This window comes from Rhincodon typus, chromosome 2 (genome assembly GCF_021869965.1).
Source record: "Rhincodon typus isolate 14 chromosome 2, sRhiTyp1.1, whole genome shotgun sequence".
In the NCBI taxonomy this organism is placed as follows: Eukaryota; Metazoa; Chordata; class Chondrichthyes; order Orectolobiformes; family Rhincodontidae; genus Rhincodon; species Rhincodon typus.
This window is the reverse complement of record NC_063333.1, coordinates 13,751,430-13,766,986: the sequence shown is the minus strand read 5'-3', so window position 1 is coordinate 13,766,986 and position 15,557 is coordinate 13,751,430. Positions and strand designations below refer to the sequence as shown.

The window sequence follows — 15,557 nt, the reverse complement described above, 5'->3', positions numbered from 1 at the left end:
GTAATCTGAATGTTAGTGATGAGTTTCATAAGTCTACTGAAGCATCAGCTGAATAAAGCTAGTCTTTCGCTTTGATTTGACATTTGAAGGTGATTCAACTGTCATATCAATAGTTGCTAAACTGGTCCATTCAGATGAATGTATAGTCGCGCCTTTGTAGGAAGGATCTGGAGGCTTTGCAGGGGGTGCAGACGCGGTTTACCTGGATCCTCCTTGATTAGAGGATATAAGCTATAAGGAACAGCTAGAAAAACTTGGGTTGTTTTCTCTAGAGTGGTGGAGGCTGAGGGGAGGTGTGATAGAAATCTATAAAATTGTGAGATATGTAGATTCTGACTGTCTGGGGCGTTTAAGGGATTTTTTTTTTAAAGCGCATGAATATGCAAGGAATGGAGGGATGTGGACCAAGGGCAGGCAGAAGGGATTAGTTTAATTTGGTGTCATGTTCAGCAGAATATTGTGGGCTGAAGGGCCTGTTCTTGTGCTGTACAGTTCTATATAACAGACAGTACTTCCTGAGTAGATCGTTTAACTGCCTGATATGATATTGCACACACAGTTCAGAAACATAATATGCTCAGTCATACACTTGTGTTGAATGAGCTGTTGTGAGCTGAGGAGGATTCAACTTTTTTTAACATTGTCTTTAGTTTTTAGACTTTTTTCAGATTTTTAGTTTCCATTTGCTAAAGAGCTGTTAGCAATCGCAGTATTTGCCATAACAACTTCTCATATTTTTAAAGGCCTGTTTCAGTTGTCTGGGATTATATTGTTCAGTCCAAACCTGCTCTTTTACAAAGCAGAGAATTGCAGATGCTGGAGACCTGAAACAAAAACAGACACTGCTGCAGAAACTCAACATGTCTGGCTGAATCTATGGAGAGAAAAGTAGAGTTAATGCTTCAATTCTAATGTCACTGGACTCTAATGTTAATTCTAATTTTTTCTCCACAGGTGCTGCCAGACCTGTTGAATTTCTTCAGCACTTTGTTTTTGTTTTTGTGCTCTTCTCTCCAATCTTAATCGGATTCCATAAAGCCAAAAGGTGCAATGCCTTGTTTGTACCGCTGTTTCTTGAGGCAGCTCCAAAATCATACTTGTGCAAGTGTTTTTCCTTTATGCTAGTGTATATATAAAACAGGTAATTCAGCACTTAACCTACTTAACTGCATTTGCATCCCACTCCTTCCAAATTAGTCATGGTGACCACAATTTTATTTAAGACTGAGCAGTTTGGAATTCAGGATTCCACTTCCAATGTTGATCTGAAGTGAGACATTATCAAGTGTTGCCTCACTAATTGCCAGTGTAAATGAGATGTAAACACGAGATTTTGCAACCAGTTTTATGTCATTGCAGAGTTTTAGTAAGGTGAACACTCAAATGAAGTTGATGGTAGGTTGTATGGCTTTTTTTTGTTATATTTCTTACTGCATACAAGCTTGTATTTCAGGAAATTGCAAAGTATTTTCAGTCCACAAATCAGACACTGTATCTCTTTATCATTTAGACTGGGCTACCAGAGTGAAACAAATAGCTAAACTGTGGAGGAAGGCAAGCTCCCAAGAGAGGGCCCCTTATGTGGTAAGCTTTGTTTTCTCTGCATGATTTTTTTCTCTGCTGGATGTTTGAATTGTATAAGGAATGAAAACTCAGACTTTTAAATGAGATAAAAATACTGCAGATGCTGGAAATCTGAAATAAAAAAACAAAAAGCACTGGAGAAACTCAGTTCACAGCAGCCAGGTAGCCAAAGGGCAAGAGAAGAAGAGTCCTGCTAGATTTGAAATGTTAAATCTGCTTGCCTCTTCACAGATGCTTCCACGTCTGCTTGGCTTCTTCAGCAATTCTTTCATTAAAGCCGATTAACTTATTTAACAGTGACACATGCATGATAGGTGGAGAGGAATTTTGTCCAGCTATAGCCTATAAAGGAAATTATTCACTTTATCAGCTCCCACAGGGATGAGCTTATAGCAAACCATTGTTCTGACACATCAGAAGCAGAAAGCACTGAAGCATGATATATGTTTCTCTCTTCATAGATGCTGATGACCTACCTTTTCCAGCAATCTCGGATTTTATGTCATATTTCCTTAAAATTTTGCTTTTTGGTTATAGAGTCATACAGCTTGGAAACAGACCCTTCAGTCCAACTAGTCCACCCTGACCATGTTCCCAAACTAAACTAGTCCCATTTGCCTGCGTTTGGCCCATATCACTCCAAACCTTTCCTGTTCATGAACTTGTCCAAATGTCTTCTAAATGTTGTAACTGTACCTGCATCCACCACTTTCTCTGGCAGTTCATTCCAATCACTAAACACTCTGTGTAAAAATAAAAAAGTTCCCCTCATGCCCTTTTTAAATCTTTCTCCTGTCGCCTTTAAAAATATGACCCTAGTTTTGAACTGCCCCATCCTAGGGAAAAGACCTTTGCTATTCACTTTATTTATGCTCATCATGATTTTATAAATCTTTATAAGATCACCCCATAACCCCCTACGCTGCAGTGAAAAATATCCCAGCCTATCCAGCATATTTTTATTACTCAGTCCCTCCATTCCAGTTAATGGAATGGTTAATCTTTTTGCTGAGCCCCCTCCAGTTTAATAATATCCTTCCTATAACAGGGTGATCAGAACTGCTCGCAGTACTCCAGAAGAAGCCTCAACAGTGTCCTGTACAACCTCAACATGACATCACAACTCCTGTACCCAAAGGTCTGAGAATGAAGGCAAGCATGCTAAATGCCGCCTTAACTACCCCGTTTACCTGTGATGCAAATTCGAAGAATTATGTACCTGAACTCCTAGGTTCTCTGACTTACAACACTACCCAGGGCCTTGCCATTAACTGTATGTCATGTCCTTGTTTGCTTTACCAAAATGCATTACCTCACATTTATCCACATTAAACTCCATCTGCCATTCCTCAGCCCAGTTGATCAAGATCTCTTTGTAATATTTGATAACCTTTTTCACTGGCTACTATACCACCAGTTTTGGTGTCATCCGCAAACTTGCTAACCATGCCTCCTATATTCTCATCCAGATCATTAATGTAAATGACAAACAACAGCGGAACACTGCTGGTCACAGGCCTCCAGTCTGTAAAACAACCTTCCACCACCACCCTCTGTCTCCTACCATTGAGCTAATTTTGTAGCTGGTTGACCAGCTCATACTGATTCCCATGTGATCTAACTTTACTAATTAACCTACCATGTGGAGCCCTGTCAAAGGCTTTACTAAAGTCCATGTAAACAACATCTACCCCTCTGCCCTCTGAAATCTTTTTGGTTACTTCCTTAAGTTTGTGAGACACGATTTCCCTCGTACAAAACCATCCTGACTATCCCTAATCAGTCCTTGTCTCTCCAAATGAATATAAGTCCTATCTCTCAGAATCACCTCCACCAATGTCAGGTTCACAGGTCTGTAGTCCCCAGGCTTCTCCTTACATCTTTCTTAAGTAAAGGTACAACATTTGTCACCCTCCAGTCCTCCTCTACCTCCGCTGTGGTTTTAGATGATACAAATATTTCTTCCCTAACTTCCCACAATGTCCTGAGATACACTTGGAATGGTCTTGGAGATTTAACCACCTTTTCTGTTTTCTAAGACTTCCAACACTTCCTCTTCAGTAATGTGACCTCATAGAATTTCCACAGTGTGGAAGCAGGCCATTTAGCCCATCGAGTTTGCATCAACCCACCGAACAGCATCGCACCCTGCCCCACTCCATGCCCTATCCCTGTAACGCTACACTTTCCTGGATAGTATGGGCAGTTTAACAAGGCCAATCCACCTAACCCGCACATCTTTGGACTGTGGGAGGAAACCAGAGCACCCGGAGGAAATCCACACAGACACGGGGAAATTGTGCAAACTCCTTACTGACAGTTGCCCTCAGGCAACTATCGAACTCGGGTCCCTGGCGCTGTGAAGCAGCAGTGCTCACCACTGAGTCTACCTGCCGCCCCTGTTTTCAAGCTGTTTTCAAAACATTAGTATTTATTTCCCTGAGTTCTCTAGCCTCCTTTTCTTTCTCCACAGTAAAAACTGACGGGAAGTATTCATTTAGTATCTTTCAATCTTTTGAGGTTCAACACATAGACGACCTCATTGATCTTTAAGGGACTTATTCTCTCTCCAGTTGCTCTTTTGCTCTTAATATACTTTCAGAATCTCTTTGGATTATCCTTAGCCTTGGCAGATAAGGTTATCTCATTGCCCCTCTTCGCCTTCCTGATTTCCCTCTTAACAATACCCCTACACTCTTTATACTGTTCAAGAGTTTCATTTAATTCCAGTTGTCCGAATCTAAGATATGATTCTTTCTTATTCTTGACTAGAACTTCAATTTATTCATCCAGTGTCCCCTACTTTTACCAGCCTTACCCTTCACTCTTACGGGAACATAATGCCTCTGACCTCCTAGTTATCACATTTTTGAAAGCCTCCCACTTGCAAGTTGGCCCTTTACCTGCAAACAGTCTACTCCAATCAACTTTTGAAGTTGTTGTTCATACCATTAAAATTTGCCTTACTCCAGTTGAGAATTTAACTTTTATGGAAGGCCTATCCTTTTCCATAACCATTTTAAACCTAATAGAATGATGATCATTGGTCCCAAAGTGTTCCCGTCCTAACATTTCCGTCACTTGCCCTGCCTTATTTCCCAAGAGAAGGTGAAGTTTGCTTCTTCTCTAGCACGTATATTTACATATTGATAAAGAAAATTTTCTTGTCCACATTTAACAGATTCTTCACCATCTTAGTCTTTAACACCCTGTGGCAGTCCCAGTTAATGTTTGGAAAATTAAAATCCCCTACAGTTACAGCAGTGTTATTCTTACATATATCTGAGATCTCTACATATTTGATTACTGATTTTTCAAAAATAAAACTAGGCCATCACTCTGTTTCCGTGTTATTCCTGCATATCTCAGTGCTACATACAATAGGACTGACATTATTAACAAAGGGCAATTTGAGACATTACAACAATGACAAGATAAGTATTAGGAAATCAAACAAATAAATTGAAAATACCATTGTTACAGTCACTAGCCCCAGACAACATCCATTCACTCCCTGTCATTGAAGCTAAAATCTTTTACATAAAGTCAAGACACCTGAAGAAGGAGTGAGCCACAAAAAGCTTGTGCCTTCAAATAAACCTATTGGACTATAACTTGGTGTCGTGTGACTTTTGACCTTGTCCACCCCAGTCCAACACCAGCACCTCCATATCTTTCGCATAAAGAATAGATTGGAAGCCAGGGATACCTTGCCTTAATGAAATATATTGATTCCATTTTAGAAATAAGGTTCAGAACAGACTGGCAGGATCAAAGCAGGTGCTCAGCACTGATCCTTCAACAGGATTCCCTGAGGAGACGTGGTATTGTTTACTAGAACCAACCACACATCTGCAAAGTTGCATTGCTGTTTTACAGTTTGTAGGCTGTGCATACAAGAATTATTTTAACCCCAAATTTGGGGAGGTGCTGGCCTAGTGGTATTATCACCAGACTATTAATCCAGAAACCCAGGTAATGTTCTGGGACAGGTTTAAATCCTGCCATGGCAGATTGTGGAAATTGAATCCAATTAAGAGGAATTAAGAGTCCTAATGATGACCATGAAACCACCGTCAATTGTCAGAAAATCCCATCTGGTTCATTAATGTCCTTTCAGGAAAGAAATTGCCATCCTTACCTTGTCTGGCCTGTATGTGACTTCAGACCCACAGCAGTGTGGTTGACACTAACTGCCCTCTGGGCGATTAGGGATGGGCAATAATGCCAACCTAACCAGCAATGCCCACATCCCATCAATGACTTTGAAGAAAACAATGTTTTCTGAAAAATATTCACCTTTTACAAATGGAAACTTTCATATTTTCTGAAAAGTAATCTCTGACTTGATAATGTGCATTTGAAGTACTCCCAAAGAAAGGGCAATGGAAATACATTCTTTTAAGAATGGTCATGAGCTAATACTGAATATTGTAGATATTGAGACTGTTTTTAAAAATAGAAAGTTTGAGAGCAAATGGTTTCTGGAATGGAATTTGAATAGAATGAACAACTTTTAAACTTCAATTCATTCAATATTTATAATGTTTAAAAAATACTCAAGGTATTTCATGGCAGTAAACGTCAATAAAATTTTTCCACTGGGTTAGCTAATTTAGATTAAGTGCATTTTTTGGGGCCAGCCTTGTTTGGGTTACTTGGACCCTCGTTTTATATATAACCAATCCTCTAATCTTAAGTATACTTCAGAGAAATAGAACATAATTTTCAAAAATGTTGAAAGCGACCCTGCTTTTTCCAGTCACACAAATTGGTATTCTCTGCCATGTGTTGTGGAGAAATGCCTTTACCTCACAGCATAGATAGAACAGAGGGAGTTCTATTCTTTAGGCCTTGTACAATATCTTTAAAAGTTGATAATAAAATAAGTCGCTAGACCGAATAGTACAATTTTTAACTTGCTAACTGAAACATAATTGCAATAAAATTGCAGCAAAAGGCAAGAGATAATCGAGCAGCACTGCGTATAAACAAAGTTCAAATGACCAGCGAGTCTTTGAGAAGGCAGCAGCAAGAATGCATTGATTCAGTCTCTCGACCTGACTTAGACTTGCCATTCAAAGATCAAATGAAGCAAAAAGAATCAGAACACGAGCAAGAATGGAAGCTAAGACAGGTAAGAAGATTTATTTAAATTACAATTGGTAATTTGTTACGCTCATGCATCACAACTTTCCTAGAAATGTGTGGTTACAGTGCACGTGTGGGCAGCATTATCTTAGTTCAAAAAATACCATTAACCAAATTTAGGTTGTCTGTGATGACACTAGTTAATTTGAAGAGTACATGTTCAAATTATCATAATTGATTTTGCCACCATTGTTTTAGGTTTCGTCTAGATTCAGACTTGCATTTTGAGGAATTATTTTTTGCCAAAGTTAATGTGCATCTTAGCAAGGAAGCAACATTGGTAGCAGCCAGAGTGTTCAACGGCACAGAATGTTCTTCATTAATCACAGCAAACAAGTCATTTAATTTGTAACCTTAAAAATGGATCCAAAAATGTTTACTGCAGACATACTAACTTCTATTAAAGAAAATGAGGTCCTATCTTCTTTTACCTGTCTAAGCAATTTTTTGAGACTGGTTAAAAGAAAAGACACTGATCTGATGCTTTTGTTGGGGAGGGAGTAGGAGAGCATAACAAGACATGTCAATCAGGAAGGAAGTATGAATGAGCAATATTTTACAAGAAAATATGTACTCATAAAAATCTCATCATTTCTACATCAGATTATATGGGAAGTAAGAGCTTGAGAAGGCAAACCTTTAAATCTCTCCACTCTTTACTCTGTTTAAAAGTTTGCTTTTTAGTGTATGTAAAATATGCAGTCTTATAAATCCAACTTCACCTTCCAAATCTCCTGTACAAATTATTAACCTGTCAATGTTGTTTAATATTCTTTGTTGACATAATTGTTAACTGCACTCCCTGTGTTTTTTATGCTACTTACAGGGTTTAATATTGTAGCCCTGCACTCAAGATTAGATCTTTTGCCCTCGCTTTCACGCTCTCACTGTCGTGCCATCACTCTTGCTCGTACATACGCAAGCAGGCAGATACGCAGACAGACTACACGTAGATGGGCAAACAGGCACAAGCAGACACAGGCCCACATGCACGTAAACACGTGTTAAAGTACTAGATTTGACACAACAGAAATGCTAGTTTTTATACCCTTTTCACTATATTTCCATTTCCTTTTCACTGTTTCCATTTCATCTATTACCGGTTACGGGAATAGATGAGTACTGAAGTGGTCCAGAATTGCCGGTCCTAACAATGCAAGTTATGCAATCGAACTTAATATATCGTGTGAGCCAGCACTAGGACAACCAAAGCTATTTGTCTGCAGTAAAAACTCAATTGATTGCTTACGGTGTTTCAGAGAAGGGAACTTATCGCCCATCTTTACTCTGTGTTTGATTCAAAATACTCTCATGGAAACTAGAGTTGAGCAGTGAAAGTTGTCTTGCCATATCTCAAAATGAAATGATAAATATCTATGAACTAGTACTGTTACTGAACCATAAACCAAAATAACACAGTTTATTGATTGAATCACAAATGAAAAAAATTACCAAGAAGCTTCACTTTTTACAGCTTTTACTTTAACACACAGCCAACACGTTAAGCATGAGTTAATAGGCAAATGACACTCCCAAGAAAAAGATGAGTTACACTCTAGTCCATGCAACAAATATACATCTTCCTAATTGCAAGCATTTGCATTTCCCATAAATGTGGCATTATGTTGCTACTCAGTTCCAGAATATTTTATTCAAACAGGATAGGCCAGGAGTCTTTTCTAACAATTGTTTTTAGCTCTGGGTTTTGCATGTACAATTGTTACAAGCCTTCACCTTCTCTTTCTGAGGTCATGACAGTCCTGATGGTGTAGCTTTCCTTTCCAACTAACCAGCCAATAACGCCACGGTTCATGATTTTGACCACTTTTAGGAAAACATCTAGCTCCTAGTCATCCATGAGCGAATCACACATCTTCCAAGCTATTCAAAGATTTTTAACCAGCTAGCATGTTGATTCTAAGAATGCTGCCAAACAGAACAACTGACTGTTCCATGCTTCTTCCAGAAACAAAAAAATAGGAGCAGGATTAGGCCATTCGGCCTTAGAGCCTGCTCTGCCATTCAATATGATTGTGGCTAATCATCCAACTCCGTACTCTGTTCCTACTTTCTCCTTTTATCCTTTCAGCCTTAAGAACAATAGCTAACTCATTTTTGAAACCATTCAATGTCTTGGTCTCAACTGCCTTCTGTGGCAGAGAATTCCACAGGCTCTCCACTCTCTGGGTGAAGAGATTTCTCTTCATCCTGGTCCTAAATGGCCTAACCCATATCCTTAAACTGTGACCCCTGGTTCTGGACTCTGTGGTCATTGGGAACTTCCTTCCTGCGTTACCCTGTCTAGTTATGTTTGAATTTTTAAGTTTCTATAAAACTCTCTCCACTTGTTTTTCTAAACTACAGTGAATGTAGTCCCAAGCAATTGAGTTCCTTTTCATATGTCAGTTCTCCCATCCCAGGAGTCAATCTAGTAAATCTTTGTTGCACTCCCTTCATGGCCAGAACATCATCCTTTTTCAGATAATGAAACCAAAACTACACACACATTAATCCAAGTGCAGTCTCACCAAAGCCCTGAACAATTGCAGCAAGACATCCTGCTACTGTACTCGAGTCCTTTTACTACAAAAACCTTGATACCATTTTTCTGCCATCACCACTTGCTGCATCTACATGCTTACTTTCAGCAATGGTGTACAAGGTCTGCATCTCATTGCCCCTCCAACTTTACTATTCTGACAAAACTTGGTGTTCTCTTCTATCTCTGTCTGCATTCTCTTTGTGCCTGCATCAGGTTCTTGAACCTCCTCTGCTCTTTACTGTTCTTTGCACTTCGTCACATGGCAACCATATCTTAACTTCCTTCCTGTTGATAATGTCGTCAGGTCAAGTGTTGCCAAAATACGCAGATCAGTACTACTTATCCAAGAAAATTATGACTGACCCTTTAACTTCTTTTGCTGGGTCCACGTTAGAGATCGTTATACTACTGTTTTCTGGCAGATAATTTTAGATGGTGTAGTTATGTCAGCAAGCCTCCTGTGCAGCATCTTGTGAAACGTCGTTAGGAATCAATTTTTCTGTTCCCTTGTAACTTTCTGAAAATATTTCATTTTCAATATCAAACATTTGGGGCACCTGTTGGAGCTCCTCAGCTAGAGCGGCAGGCAATGAGGTCCCAGATGGGGCTGCTTTCTTGTCCAGAATGCTGCCAAGTTCTTCTTTTTTCCAGTCAAAAGGACCCTATGGTCTGAGATGTCACATTTGTAGGTTTGTGGATGCAGCTCCTAATGAATCCATCCATGCTATGTTGCTTTCCCATTGCCACAGGATTTGTGACAGATGGGAGATGGAAAGAAAATGATCATGATTTGCAAATGAGGCCTCATTATCCAATTCTCGGCCTCACTCACATCCTGACCTATCTTGGTCCAATGGCATGACGAGTCTAGATGGCTGGACATGATCCAAATGCATTGGGTGACTAGGGCATCATCTGCATTGCATCTTCAATGCAATGCTGATTTATCTAAAAATCTGTTGGATTTTAGATTGTTCTCACATACCCAGTCCATTGGAATCAGTCTTCACACACCAGTATAGACGAATTCTTAAAACGCTGTGTGTAGAAGTTTGATGCCTAGCTTTGCCTGGTTTGACATGCTAATTATCACAATTTACCGGGATATGGCTGGAGTGATTGACAAAAGAAGGAACAGGGAATAAGGAAAGATCATTTTTAAGCAATGAGTGATTAAGATTTGGAATGTACTTTCTGAAAATATGGTGGAAGCTCATTCAGTTAATGCCTTCAAAAAAGAATTTGATAACAATGTGAATGAAAAAGATTGCAGGACTATGGGGAAAAGGCAATTGATTGTGTCTATGAATTGATCTTGTAGGGAGTGCACAGACACAGCAGGCTAAATGGCTGCCCTGTATGCTGTAATAAATCTGGGAGTCTGTTTCCTATTGCACTGTTGCCAATTGAAAGATGCGTCTAGAATGTGGAAACAGCAGTGCAGGCCATGAGAGGAATTAGGAAAAATGGAATTAAGGAGTTTATAGCAGGATATTTAGAAAATCATAAAATCAGAAATTACTGGAAAAACTCACCAGGGCAGGCAGCATCTATGGAGAGAAAGCAGGGTTAACGTTTTGGGTCCACTGTTCCTTCTTCACAACTCCAGAATTCTTCAGAACTTAAATTCAAAAAGAGGCAGCATGCTTTTGTGAGATGGAAGTTGGATTTAACTCATTTATTAGAGTCTTTTAAGGAACTAACAAGTAAAGTGGATAGAGGGGAACTTGTGAAGGTGGTGTAATTGGATTTACGAAAAGCATTTGATACAATGCTCCCTTTTAAAGAAAAAATAAAAGTTCATGGCTTTAGGATTTAAGGGCTCGTGGTGCACTGGCAGCAGTCCATGAGGGTGTTGTTTCATTTTGACAGTGACCACTGAGCTGTGCTGAGGCTGGTGTCTTTGTGAGCCACATAACTGCGGAAGTAGAGAGGATTTTAAATTAAGTAGTGGGGACAAAGGATCAAATTTGAGAAGATATTGTAAATCAAAGAGTACAGACAAGGTAACAGAGATGGTGTCAGGAAGACAATGAGAAAACAAATCTAACAGTCAATCAATGGGTCAGACAGGAGGATACAGGAAGGATAAAAATAAAACTCTATCTGAATGTGCATAGCATTTGAAACAAATCAAATGAACTGAGAGCACAAATAGAAATAAACTAAGTAAATTCTGCAGACTTTACTGAGTCGTGTTGCAGGATGAATATTAAAGGGCACAGGAAGCTGTGGAAAGTTGGTTAAGTAGCTTTTAATTAATAATGGTATTAGCACATCGGAGAGGGATAATGTAAGTTTTTTTTTAAATTTCACTTGCTCTTTGGATGCAGGCATAGTTTGCTGTTCTAGCATTTTTTGTCCATCTCTAGTTGCCTTTGAGAAAATGGTGGTGAGCTGCCTTCTTGAACTGCTGAGTCTGTTTGGTGTTGGTAGATGCTCAGTGCCGTTGGGGAGGGAGTTGGGCGGAATCAGGATGGTGAGTGGCTTGGAGGGGAACTTGCAGATGGTTGTATTCCCGTGTATCTGCTATGCTTGTCCATCTAGATGGTAATGGTTGTCAGTATAAAAGGTTCTGTCTAAGGATCCTTCACGAATTTTTCTGTCAACCAACTGAGAGAATTTTTTGAAAAAAATATTGTTAAATTTTTCACTTCAGCTTCTTGATTAACAGTGTATGTCATCCAGGTGACATATGTATGATCTTTTTTTCTTTCTTCGCAAAAAAAAACAGCAAATGCGGCAGAAGAGTAAGCAGCAAGCCAAGATTGAAGCTACACAAAAACTGGAACAGGTGAAACACGAGCAGCAGCAACAACAACAATTTGGGTGCCAGCAGTCTTCTGCAGGGGAGGATTCTAACAGTCCAAAAGCAGGTGAACAGGACAGTGGACACTTGTCTCCTCTACACTTGCCCAAAGAAGGGTTTGCAAGGCCTCGGGCTCTTGGCACTTCAGTCTCAACGTCATCAGATGATGTCTTTCTCAGACCTCAGGCTCCTCCCCCAACACCAACAAGGATACCACTGCAGGATCCATTTGCACAGCCCCAGACTTCACAGTCGCCATCACCACAGATGTTTTCTCCAGTTGCTAATGCGTCAAGACCATCATCTCCTTGGGATCCATATGCTAAAATGGTTGGAACACCAAGACCGCCACCAGTTGTTAGAAGAAATTCACTGTCCTCTGTAGATTCTTGTGCTGTTCCTCAAAGTGCAACCAGGCCTTCACCAGCTACTGAACAGATCGAGAGAAATAGGCCTTCATTAGCAGATGAGTCTTTTGGGTCACCATCACCAACTGGCAGTGATCCTTATGCAAAGGCACCCGATACTCCAAGACCTTCCATGACCATATCAACAGATCATTTTTCAAAGCCGTTAGGATTGCCTAGACCACCTATGAATCCTGATCCATCAGGGAATATGCCTGTAAATGTAAATGATCCCTTTGCTAAACCTGCACACAGACCTGATATGTTGCCTAGACAGCAAGTGCCACATAATCGAATGGGGCCTCTTGATCTATATTCAAGATCACAACATGCACCTAATCCAGCTAATGTTGAAGATGGAAGTGGACAATTATTTAAGACACCAATGCCACCAATTCAGTCACCTCAAGATCCTTATGCATCTATGCCTTTAACTCCAAGACGCACATCTGTTGATCCATATGAAAGAACTGTGTTGAATTCAAGACCTGTGGATAATTTTTCACAAAGCCCAGCACAGTCGCAGTCCCAGTCAATGGAATCTTATGCACAGCAACCACAGACACCTCATACTGTGAATGAGCCGTTTTCGCACAGTCAGAGAGTTCCCCGGCAAACCCAGGGTGACACATTTGTACAACAGGGGTCAATATCAAGACGGTCTCCTCAGGATCCTTATTCACAGCCTCCAGGAACCCCTCGACCTGCAGCTGACCCCTATTCGCAACCTCCAGGAACCCCTCGACCTGGAGCTGACCCTTATTCACAGCCTCCTGGAACCCCTCGACCTGCGGCTGACTCTTATTCACAGCCCCCAGAGACCCCTCGACCTGCGGCTGACCCTTATTCACAGCCCCCAGGAACCCCTCGACCTGCGGCTGACCCTTATTCACAGCCCCCAGGTACTCCTCGACCTGCAGCTGATCAGTATGCACAGCAGTCACTAACTCCAAGAGCCCCTTCACAACAAGCAGATCCGTATTCCCAGCCCCCTGGTACTCCAAGGCCTTTAGTTGCAAATCGTTTTGTACAATCACCAATTAATCAGAGGTATTCAGATCCATATGCACACCCTCCTTTAACCCCAAGACCAGTTGGCTCTGATCCCTTTGCCCAATCTGCAAGGCCAGTAATTTCTGACCGACAAACATTGACAAGGTCAAGTCAGTTGGTAAATCAGGATCCATTTTTGCAACCGCCACACAACAGAGTTCCAAATTCGAAAGATTCATTTGTGCGACCAGCTGATGTGCGTGGTCGAACACCTCAAACTTCCAGACCAGCTGGAATACATGATGATGCATTTTCACCCCATGCACCAGCAGTGAGACCATCTTCGGACACATACGGACAAACAGTACACGACCCATACGATCAGCCACCAAGGACCCCAAGACCTCAAACTAATGATAAGTTTGTGCCAGGGAGACTTAATCACGATATTAGTGACCAACAAGGACCTGCATCAGATTCCACAAATTTTAGCAGCTCCACAGGATCACCCTTGAATTCACAAGTACATCAGTTTCATAATGTACCCCCAACACTTGACCAAGGCCAATCTATTTTGACATCTGAGGCACAGAATAATGTAAGCACAGGTCATATGGACACAGAAGAAAAGCAGCGGCAGGTAAGTCGATTTGCATACTTTGAACTAGTTTTAATAATTTGTGATTAATTGGTAGTGAATATGCATCAATAAATGTGCAACTACAAGTCCCTGCTAGAGTTGGAACAGTCTACAAATTAATAGGAGAAATAAAGAATATTTTAAATCTAAACTCTGAAGAGGGTCAATATTTGGAGCCAGCTAGATTATCATATGAAAACAAAATTTTGCAAGGCTACGAAATGTCTTTTTAATCAATTGTTCCACTCTACTCTCACAACGTGCTCAATATACAGCTTCCAAAAGAAAAAAATAATATGCATTTTACATTCATGTTTACAAATAGTGCCTTTTTGCAAAAAAGATTTAACAGAACTACGAGAGTTCTTAATTGTACAAGTTTGTTGCAGGATGTCTGTTGCCAAAACAATTCACATTAGCACGTTATGATGCTAGAACAACAGAGGAAACTACCATTAAATGCTGAAATTAATAATTAGGCATAGAAATAAATGGTTTCAACAGTGCAATTGGTTGCACTTTAACCAGAACAAATGGTGGAGAATTCCTGCAGTTTGGTCATCATTATTAGTTGAATCAGTATAGTATCAAGTATTTAGACCAGTGCTGTTGGTCAGATTGATGTGGTCTCTTAGGTCGATGATAATCTTTTGTTTCTACAAATGGTCAATCTGAAACATTCCACAGATGTACTGCGACCTGCTAAATAGTTCTAGCATCTTCTGTATTCTATTTCAGATTTCCAACAGCTGTTGTTTTGTAGTATTGAGTTAGAACAATGTAATTTGGTTGCTGATCTCAAACAAAACCAGACCTGATGGCTTACCTGTTCGTCAGCGACAGAACGACTGTTACATCTTTATAAGCATTCTGTATAAAATTGAAAGACCATCCCAATGGAGAAGTGCAATGTCGAGCAATACATCATTACTTTAATGGCTAAAATAAGATAATACATTAATCGTTTGTAATTGTAAATTTGTTTTATTTGATAGAGGCTGAGATTACGGGAACTGATACTTCGACAGCAACAGCAGAAGAATGCAGTCCGTCAGGAAAAAGGCCTGCAAGAGCAAGCAATGACATCTGCAGCAACTCCACTTAGGCACTGGCCACAAGAGGATTTAAAACGTCAAAGTGAACTATTTGGAAGACCACCTCCCCCCTATCCTGGTATTGTGAGAATCCCTCGTGCATCTCAAACTGGACAAAGATTTCCAGGCCTTTTTGCAAATGAACCTCGCAGTCGTTTAATGACTGATGGTCAATTTAACAGACCACCATTTTCTGGGGATGTTGCCAGAATGGTCATGAGGTCACAAGGTCCAAGGTAACTATTTTTCAGTACAAAACCTTTTACTGTTACAGGGTTCCATCAAGTACCATTTTATTTTTGTTTGAGGTGTTATATTATTCAAAAAGAAACTGGCA

At 40.2% G+C, this 15,557-nt stretch overlaps 1 protein-coding gene across 9 annotated transcripts in view; it reads left to right on the top strand.

Annotated features, from left to right (window-relative positions):
• The window catches only part of kmt2ca (lysine (K)-specific methyltransferase 2Ca), a 179,345-nt gene that overhangs the window by 86,749 nt on the left and 77,039 nt on the right, over positions 1-15,557 (top strand). For all 9 annotated transcript variants that reach the window (XM_048606763.1, XM_048606774.1, XM_048606756.1 and 6 more), the window contains 4 exons: positions 1,511-1,584; positions 6,539-6,721; positions 12,012-14,126; positions 15,122-15,456. In XM_048606763.1, the coding sequence (XP_048462720.1) occupies positions 1,511-1,584; positions 6,539-6,721; positions 12,012-14,126; positions 15,122-15,456 (2,707 nt within the window). The remainder of the gene's footprint in view (positions 1-1,510; positions 1,585-6,538; positions 6,722-12,011; positions 14,127-15,121; positions 15,457-15,557) is intronic.